Source organism: Herpailurus yagouaroundi, unplaced genomic scaffold, assembly GCF_014898765.1.
Source record: "Herpailurus yagouaroundi ecotype Mexico unplaced genomic scaffold, PumYag 221, whole genome shotgun sequence".
Lineage (NCBI taxonomy): Eukaryota > Metazoa > Chordata > Mammalia > Carnivora > Felidae > Herpailurus > Herpailurus yagouaroundi.
In genome coordinates this window covers 13,006,803-13,016,947 of record NW_024412452.1, presented here as the reverse complement: position 1 = coordinate 13,016,947, position 10,145 = coordinate 13,006,803, and the positions used below count along the sequence as shown (strand labels likewise).

Sequence of the window (10,145 nt, the reverse complement as noted above, 5' to 3'; positions counted from 1 at the left end):
AGAGAGAGACAGAGCATGAACAGGGGAGGGGTAGAGAGAGAGGGAGACACAGAATCTGAAACAGGCTCCAGGCTCGGAGCTGTCAGCACAGAGCCCGACGCGGGGCTCAAACTCACGGACCGTGAGATCATGACCTGAGCCGAAGTCGGACGCTTAACCGACCAAGCCACCCAGGCGCCCCTGCACAGATTGTCTTAAAACATCCCTTTTTAAAACCAACATGGCTCCCACTGCCTAGAGAAGGAAGGCTCACTTCCAATAGGCTCTGGCCTCCAATTTGTCTCCAGTCTTGTCTCCTCCTGCTGTAGCCACAAAAGGTAGCCTATAACAGCAGGTCCTTCAACACTCCGGGTCTGAAATAACCTCTCTGCTTTCCCCACTAGGCAAACCCTAACACCTGCTCCGGGGAGTTTCTCCCAAAGCGCCTTTCTGTCCAGCCTGGCTGACCACGGCGATCCCTGGTGGCTCTTAACTAACGTGACTCCCGGGTCCCATTCCTAGAGATTACGATTCAGTGGGTTGGGGTGGGGCTCAGCCATACTTTCAGAAGCCCCAGGGGGCTCATGCTCTCCCTGGTGTGGAAACCACCGTGCCCTGGCAGGCATCTTTATTTCCAAGCTGTTCTTTGTTCTGTTACCACTTATGTACACTAACCGTTTGCAGGCACTTCCAGCTTATTTTATTAGCTGTGCTGTAAAGATGCTGGAGGGCAAAGACCTCTTTTTGGAGACTTGCTACTCGGAGGGATCCAACCCAGTGCCTTGCCCTCCACAAATTCTAACTGGTGAATTAAACCTGAATCCAGGAATTTTCAGATTTTGCTGAACCCAAGAGTGACCTGAGGTGCTTGTTGAAAATGCAGATTTCCAGGCTCCAACCCCTAGCGGTTATGCCTCAGTGGCTTGGGCGAGGGTCCTGGAACCTGAATGTTTAACCTGTTTTATTATTTTCAAAAAATGTTTATTGATTTATTGAGGGGGGGAGGGGCAGAGAGAGATAGGACGAGGGAGAGAGAGAATCCCAAGCAGGCTCCACACTGTCAGCGCAGAGCCCAACTCGGGGCTCGATCCCACAAACCCTGAGATCATGACCTGAGCTGAAAGCAAGAATCGGACGCTTAACCCGCTGAACCCGCTGAACCACCCAGGCGCACTAGCCAGCTGGGTTTGAAGCAGGTGTCCCTCAGCCTGTTTTCTGATCCTCCAACATGCCCAGCCTCAGGGGTCTCAGGCATGCGTTATGGAAGTCAATGTCCCTTTAATTGGTTGCTGGGACGCCTCCAGCCCCAGGACCCCAGGATACCAGGGAACACTTACACACATGCTGGCTTGTCTTCCTGCACCAAAAATCTGCAGGTTCCATGGAAGCAGAACTGACTGTGGGAATCTGGGCAGTCATTAAAATGGGACACCACAGCTGCGGCCACAGGCGGGTCTGCTGGGGAAAGAAAAGACATTTGGCTCAGATCCGGATTAGCCAGACACACCCACAGGTCCCTACCTCACCGATCAAGTTGCAGAGGAACCCTGATGGCTGGGATTTCTGGTCCCTAGCAGCATTTCCTGGTCAGCTCTCCTTCACTTTCTAATAACTAGTCCAGGACCAGAGACATCTGTGTCACGTGCTTTCCAGCAGGGCTTTATTATTTACTTATCTTCGTAGAAAACAAAACAATCTCTTCAAAAGATTCAGTGCTATTCAGAGATACCAGAGCAGTTTTAGCTACCAGCGCATTTAAAACCTATTACCTGCGTGACCTAATTTTACTTTTGTAAAGTGACCGTGATCATTCTCTTAAGATAGGCTTCATGAAACTCTGTTTTAAAGACAAGAAACCAGAACGTAGTTACAGAGGAGTTCTAAATAACCATTAAATTGATGCTGAGGAAGAATGGTTCATGATACAAAAAGGTGTTCATGACATATTATTGTAAGTGAAATTAGGTACATTTCCAATGTGGTCTGTATAGGATTCTACTTAAATAAACAGAAATTTAGATCCAAAGAAGTCCGGGAAAGCTGTACATAAAAAATGGTAGCAAGAGCTTCTCTGGGGCAGGGTGCTTGGGAGTGATGCTGCCACGAAGAGGACTTAAAGCCCAGAAGTCCATCTGGGAGCAGCACAGACAGTACTGGGAAAGCTGGGAGTGGGCGTCAAAGGCAGTGGAGTGGGGGGCAGGGATGGGTCCCAGTTGCAGCTCTGACACCTGTAACTCATAAGAGCTTGGGGTGTCACCAAGCCTGTCAGGATTTTCCTTCCTTGGCTTTCAGATAGGAATAAAAACAGCCAGCCACTGACCACCCTAAGCGCCTCACTATGGCTTACTTTATTAGACTCCAATAGCCCTGTTTTGTCCAAATAACACTTGAGACGCAGTAGGTAGCTAGTTTACAATGGCGTGATAGATGCAGCTGCCACTGCTTCTTTCAAAAGGTCCTCTTATGTTTGTGTTTTGGGGAGTGAGTCTTCCTCACTTATGTATATATTTTTTTGAGAGAGAGAGAGAGTGTGTGGGTGAGCAGGGGAGGGGCAGAGAGAGAGGGAGAGAGGGAGGGGGGAGGGAGGGAGGGAGGGAGGGAGGGAATCTCAAGCAGGCTCTCACAGACCCTGATGCAGGGCTCAATCTCATGAACCACAAGATCATGACCTGAGCCAAAGTCAAGAGTCAGACACTTAACTGACTGAGCCACCCAGGTGCCCTTCCCATTTATTTATTTATTTATTTATTTATTTATTTATTTATTTGGCAAAAACATGTTCTTAGAACTCTTGCTCTTTGAGAAAAGGCGGTCCATTTCTTATTGTGGGGTTTTAGACTACCACTAAATATTAAAACCACATTCCTATCTCTCCAGGAATTGCTTCTAGAAGTATAATATTTGGAAATCTCATAATTCCAGTAGAAAAAGCAGAGGGTGAAAATTCAAGATTCCTTGATGCAGAAGGTGAGAGAATGCTTAGTGGCTATGAACATGGGCTTAAGCAGAGAGGGGTTCGGATCCTGCCCCTACCACCTGGATGAAGGACTACTTGAGCTTTTTTTAGCCTGCTTCTGCCATGGGGGGTCCACCTGCTTCCTGGGTGGCTCTGAGGGCTGAACTAGGCAAAAGTTGTTCAGTACTGTACTCAACCAATCGTCTGGTACATATCATTCAGCTGCTGCTCTTCCGTCATGATCACTGATAGTCCCAAGATGCTAAAGAACCTCCATATGCGGTAAGACCATTACTGTATATAATCTCTCCCTGCTGCCATAAATCCAGCGTAGTGTAACTAAAAGTCCAAGCTTCCTTATATACTTTCACGTGTGAGGACAGGCAGAGATGCCCAAAGCCAGGTGGAGATGTCGACCCAGAGCTGCTGGCCAGTCTTGCTGTCCCTGTCTAGCAGCCGCCTCCAGGACATGTGCTCCAAGTGCCTCTGCTGGTTACAGTTACCTATGAGTCCCAGGCCTGGGTAGTTGATGAATGGGCTTGGTCACTGGCTGACAGTGGACACTGGGATGTTGAGGCTGGAAAGATCTGCTGCGGTTCTCATAACTGGCTTCTCTGTGTTCATCAAACTTGTTGAGGAGCAAATACAGAATGATGAAGGGCTAGTGAATCTAATTTGATGTAGACCCTGAAAAAGGCTTTTGATAAGCTCCACAAAAGGCCATTTAGAAGACTACCTCCAAGTGGCTAGTGGGAGACCCCGTCAGGGCTCAGAGTTGGGCTCTTCATACGTGGTCTGTGGACCAGCAGCTTTACGTCCCCTGGAGTTCGTCAGAAAGCCAACTTCACAGTCCATACCCTAGACGTACTGAATTAGGGTCTTGGGGATGGTGCCCAGGAATCTGTGTGACAAGCTCTCTGGGTGATTTTTTTTCAAAAGTCAGGTTTACTGGGATAGAATTGATATAGAGTACCTGTGCCCTTCAGGTGATTCTGCTAGGCACAGGCTGAGACACAGGCTTGTATCACACATGATACATCAGGGGTCTTGAAAGGGACCCTTTTTGGAGCTGGTCATCTGTCAGCTCTTCAAAATATAAATGACACTAAGACTCGAGATCTGCTAACAGTCTTTGTAGCAAAGTGTCAGGTCAATAGATACAAACTACCAGAAGAACTCTGGATCTGTCTTTGGGAGAACTACTCTCCAAAACCGATTGGTAAGGAGGAGACCCAATGCCATGATCTCATTCAGCCTGTATTTATGGATATTTTGCCTCATCTCATAAATGACTCAAGGAATCTTTATAAAAATAGATACCATAAAAAGGGAATGAAAATGGGAAAGGCGTGTGTGTGTGAGAGAGACAGACAGAGGCAGAGAAGGGGAGGAGAGGGGGGAAAGAGAGGAACCGAGGGAGACCGAGACGGGCAGTGCGAAAGGGAAGGAGAGATGAGGACAAAGAAAAATAAGATGGGGTGGAAAAGAGCAAAGAAGTTTGTATGTGGTTAGTACATGACACACATTAGGACACATGTATGTGCTGAAGCTGAGTGGCAAATGGAGCCCTATGTCTCCTAGCACAGTCTATGCAAGGGTGCACATGGGCCAGGAGATGTAAATGCACTTGTTTTTGCACATGCAGGACAGGCTCAGCTTTGCCCGAGTCTATGGTCACAGAGCAACTTTTCTTTGTGGCTGCCTTTGAAGAGGATTTAAAAAAAATTTTTTTTTCTTACATTTATTTATTTTTGAGAGACAGAGTGAGACAAAGTGAGAGTTGGGGAGGGGCAGAGAGAGAGGGAGACACAGGATCGGAAGCAGGCTCCAGGCTCTGAGCTGTCAGCACAGAGCCCGACGCGGGGCTCGAACCCACAGACCGTGAGATCATGACCTGAGCTGAAGTCGGACGCTCAACTGACTGAGCCACCCAGATGCCCCCTTTTGAAGAGGATTTTATGTGTTACCGTGGACAATATCCTCCTGGATTTCCTGGAGTCCATGCAGAGGCATCCATCTGCCAGTGTAAACCCTCCCTGGGTCACCCAGCTCACTAAGAAGCCAAAGCCCAGGCAATGAGGAAGCTCCCTGCCACCGTCATGGGGATGGCAGCTAACGCACACTGGTTTTGCTGTCTGCGGTCAGAGACCAGGATGAGGATAGGAGTCTGATGTAGAACCCGAGCCCTGGCCTTCCATAATCCCACCTTCCTGACTTGGCCCAAGGCAGTGAGGTGCCAAGGGAGCTCGATGCCAGTCAACTAAACAATGCCAGATCATTAAAATGATGTTTATTTGTTTGTTTATTTATTTTTGAAAAAATGTTTGTCGAGCCCGACGCGGGTTCGAACTCGTAAACCGCAAGATCGTGACCTGATTCGAAGTCAGACGCTTAACCGACTGAGCCACCCGGGCGGCCCAAACAATGTTTATTTTTAAAACCTTTTTCCTGATCATAAAAGCGATACATCACTGTAGAAACCCTTTTTGTAAATGCCAACATAAAGTTAAACAAAAGCACCTTAGAGAATAAAACCCATTTTTATCCACCACTTAGAGAACTACGTCAGTACACAGTGCACATGTGCACTCATGTAAAATTACGGTTTCCTTCTGTTACTTGCATTTTTTCCCCTTGATATAATCACAAACATCTTAAAAGTGAGCATTTAGTCCAAGAATGTGCACAGGGTGAAGTCCTGGTCCCTGACCCCAAGAAGTTCAATGTGTGTAATGCGTAGGGCAGGTTCTGTTTCTAGTGTACTCTTGGCAGCTTTGGGGGACGTGACCTGCACTTGAGAAGAGAATCAAACAATGGTCCCCAAGGGTGAGCCACACTGTAGCCCTGAGCTTTCACGGAGCCATCTTGGTGCGAGCCAGCCACAGAATGGAGGCAGGCACTGGGCCCGTCTGGCCCTAGGGGTGGTGTGTGGGCCTCCGGGGCTCATGTGCCTAAAAGGCACATGCAAAGTGTGAAGCCACGGTGAGGGGCAGTGACTGTTCTTGTTCCAGGGCTTCGAAAGATTTTTTATTTATTTTTTTAATGTTTATTAACTTTTGAGAGAGAGAGAGACAGAGACAGAGTGAGTGCAGGGGGGGCGGGCAGGGAGAGAGAGAGGAAGACATAGAATCTGAAGCAGGTTCTGTGCCTGACGTGGGGCTCGAGCTCACAAACCGCGAGATCATGACGGGAGCTGAAGTCGGATGGATACTTGACTGGCCACCGAGGCCATGTTCCAGGGCTTCTAAAGATGATTGTCTCAGATACTGCCAGAATTGGCGGGGAAAACCCCAATACTGCAGCACGGTCAGCCCAGACAGACAAGACCGTTCCTACTGATGTTCAAAGCTTCCCCAAGGTTCAGGAGGAAAGGGAGTCTGTGGGAGGTTGGGGAGGGGGGAAGAGCGCTTACCACTTTCTGACTGTGCACTGTGTGCCAGGTGGTGTTCATAGATCACCTCTCCAAACTAGGCAGGGTAGGCAGTAATAGGTGGAGGATTTGCTCAGTAACTTAAGTAAAAATGAGCTTTACTAGGAAACCTCCAAATTCCCAGCATCATCCCAGAGAATGAGTCTCTCTTTTTCCCTTCCTCCTTATCTTTCTCTCTCCCCTCCTCCTTTCTCTACCTTCCTCCACTCTCTGGCACCGTACCCTCTTAATTTTTCTTTCTCTTCTTTCTGAAAACTCGAAGAAATATCAAGAGAAGGAAGGAAAGGCCTAGATACTTAAAATGTAGAAAACCTCCCACTTAAGAAAGGAAGGCAGTGAAGGCTGACAAGCAACTCCAAGGAGGGCCCCCCGGAAGTCCAGGCAGAGGGGAGACCCAGCTGGCTGCACTCCCCAGGGCTCTGGACCCTGTGTTTGCCTCCAGGCCCCGAGTCTGATTAGTACTCAGGGCTGATCGGAAAACCAACTGCTCCAGTTTTCAGAACAGACCTCATACTGAGCCCATCCATAGCTGGAATTTCAAAGCTGCTGGGTTCCTGTTGCTCTGAAATTTACGAGAGGCCTCTCCGACCTGTTAAGCAAATGGACATCTTGCAGACACCACTGTTCTCCAGGGAAGCTGTGATAGCTTTGCCCAGAGACCACAGGCCCGCTAATAGGGCCTGGAGCCCAGCTCGACTCACGGGAAGAGGGTCTGGAAGAGCAATTGAGGGGCATGGAAACCAGGGATTCAGTTCACAGGAAGGGTCTCTCCGGCTCAGAAGGGCGGGGGTGGTAGCCATCTGGACGGTTCCCCGAAGAGCAGCATCCACATCACCAAGTACAATCACCCCCCTTTCAAAGCAGTCCTAATTGGGCTTTCTGGGCTGGCCAGGGGGAGCCGGCCGAAGCGGCCGCTCCTCACTCTCTCCTCCAGATGTCAGAAGTTGCGGACACACTTGCCCTCTGCAAAGCTTACATCATTTATAGCCATTTCATCACTTCCTCGAATATCACGGCTAACTTTGTGACAATTTAATAACGACGCCTGGCTTTTTAGTAGGAACTTGCAGCCAAGGTTTTTGACCTGGGACTAAATATTTTCTCTTCAGACACTACAATGGCAAAACCAACTAATGCTTCTGGAATGTCTAGGAGAAAAGGCAGGAGATTAATTTAATGAAGATGGGAGTCGGCAAGCAGCCCCTGGTGAAGCTGGGGGAGTGTATGCACGTGAGACCTGCAGTCTGACGCTCCCAGGTGCCAGGCGAGAGTCACACACGGTTCTAGGCTCAGTTCTCGGACGGGGGAGGCTTGCTTCAGGCCACCATCAGGCCCATTTTACAGGAATGACATTCCAAGCTCACATGAAGCAATGAATGACCCTACAGAGTCAGCGTGCGTGGGAAGGAAAGGCTGGTGCAGAGGCTTACGTGTAGGGTGGCAGGAGTGCTAAGCCAGGGCTTAGAGAAATCAGTGGTATAGAACCCAGGTGCCTCTCCAGGTACAGACTGGTGAGGAGAAGCTCTGGCTCCTGGGTGTTTGAGGGGTGAGAATAAAAACTCTGAGAAGATTTATAAGGGATCCTGAAGACGGAAAGCACGGTCAGTCTCAAGTGTGGCAACGCTGCTGACCTTTACACAGAGAGGAATGCCCGCTAAGAAAGAGAATCAGTACGGACATTTCCTCAGGCCCTGTGAGTGGGCAGAACAAGGGGGCAGCTTTCAGACCAGCAGTGGAAATCAGGAGAGCGCAGAAAAGAAATCCCAGTCACGCTCACGGGAGTAGAACACATCTTACTCTCCAGCACTACTGACCGGTGAGGGGATCAGTTTTGCTGTTTTGGGGATGTGTGTGTAGGATGAGATAAATATAATCATCCAGCTCATTCACTATTAAAACCAAGGCAGTGAATACCTTAAAAACAGATGTAAAGCAACCGGAAGACAGTTTGGCTTCAGAGGACGGTCACTTAAGAGATAAGGGACATTCATTTTAATTAAGCAACAAAAGAAAAAAGTCATCGTAAGTAGTGCTGAGGTTCCTCCCCCCACTCCACTTGATGAGGTGTGTGTGGGGGGAGGGGTGGGGGATGGAAGGCAGTGCCATTTTTGCCATTACCATCCCCCTCCCCGAGACTCAACTTCCTGAAAGTAACTCCTATATCGAAAAGATACAGATTTTTCCTATAACACGATCCCTGAACACAGATTTACTGATTCTTCAGTAATCATTTCCCAAACTGGCTCATCTTAACCCTACTTGGCTTTCTTAAACCGGTTTTAGACCCTACCCACCCCTCCACCCCACTCAACGGAATAGACACAGCATCATCTCTTTAAAGCTCCAACCACCCTATGGTGTAAGCATGACTAGCCTCAAGGTTTAGATAACCTTGCCAATGGACATATAGCTAGAAAGTGCTAGAAGGTACTAGAATTGTAATTTTATCTCTGTTCTTTCTGATGTTAAGAGAATGCAGAGCTGCAGAAAATTAGACACTATTCAGGTCCAGGAAGAATGCTGGGAAGGCACACAATCTAAGTCTACAAATCATGTGGCAGCGAGGAAGGAGAACACTTGTTAGGCAGCTTCTGGTAATCAGAAAGGGGCACTTTTAGGAGAAACAAGAAGCAGCATTACTTTATTTTGGGGAAGAGTGGGAAACTACACATATGGAACTTATTATTCCCACAAGAGAGCAGTGGCTGAGAAACACAGATGCAAAAGAGATTTCTATACGTCCACAGACTATGGTTAACCGAGGAACAGCTGGCAGTAGGGTGGGGGCTGATTCACAGGATGGTACTCAGCCCCCTCACAAAGTACACCCCCACCACAGCCCAACCTCTGGGCTAGGTGGTGCTCATGCCGAAAAGACTGGGAGCCTTCTGGCTCAGAGCAGAGTTACAACGGACTCTTGAATTGCTTTTGCAGCTTTAAACAAGATGCTGGGGGGGAACCCTAAGGGAACATTTGAGCTAATTCAATTCCCTCTGTGATCATTTCTCTCTTTGGGTAAAATCCAAAGGGGGCATCAGATGTGATGGAACTGAATTCACAGAAGGGTATCAGTAAAGGAGTAGAGGGCATATTTTCTACATTCCCACAAAGATACTGGTTTTCAGTAACACAAAACACGTGTGTGTGTGTGAGAGAGAGAGAGGGAGGGAGATGGGAAAGCATATACATTCTGAGAAAAGTCACAGGTGGTATTTGACCCCAGTGGGGTTCATCCTGTTTGTGCTTCTACAGAAGCAGAACCTGTATCACCTTTTCCTAGTCCAACACAGAGAAGAGAAAAGACAACATGAACACAGGATACTTTGCTAGGTTCATATCCCACCTAAAGTATCTGGGCTTAGAGTTTTTAACTCAGTGTGGATTTTCTGAGGTTGGATTATGATGGTGCTAATGATGACTTATTATTAATACTAGCTACTACTAATAAATTGTCTATAACTGCAAGCACTATGCCTAACATTGTATATAGAGAATTCCATTTAATCCTCACAAGTCTCATTTTATCGATGAGGAAAATGAAGATGAAGGAGGTAAAGCTTGTTCAATGATGCTAAGTTAGCAAATGGCAGAGCTGAAACCAGAACTCATGGGCGGCTGTCTCTAAAGCTCTTGCTGTAATATACCACACTGTCACTTCAGAGAGAGAGAGAGAGTGTGTGTGTGTGTGTGTGTGTGTGTGTGTGTGTGAGAGAGAGAGAGAGAGAGAGAGAGAGACAGAGAGAGAGACAGAGAGACAGAGAGAATATGAATAAATTCAGG

The 10,145-nt window shown here is 47.9% G+C and overlaps 1 protein-coding gene across 1 annotated transcript in view; it reads right to left on the bottom strand.

Annotated features, from left to right (window-relative positions):
* Positions 1 to 10,145, bottom strand: part of TGFA (transforming growth factor alpha) — a 116,706-nt gene that overhangs the window by 26,674 nt on the left and 79,887 nt on the right. The window contains exon 4 of the mRNA XM_040458309.1: positions 1,317 to 1,434. Coding sequence (XP_040314243.1) covers positions 1,317 to 1,434 — 118 coding nt within the window. The remainder of the gene's footprint in view (positions 1 to 1,316; positions 1,435 to 10,145) is intronic.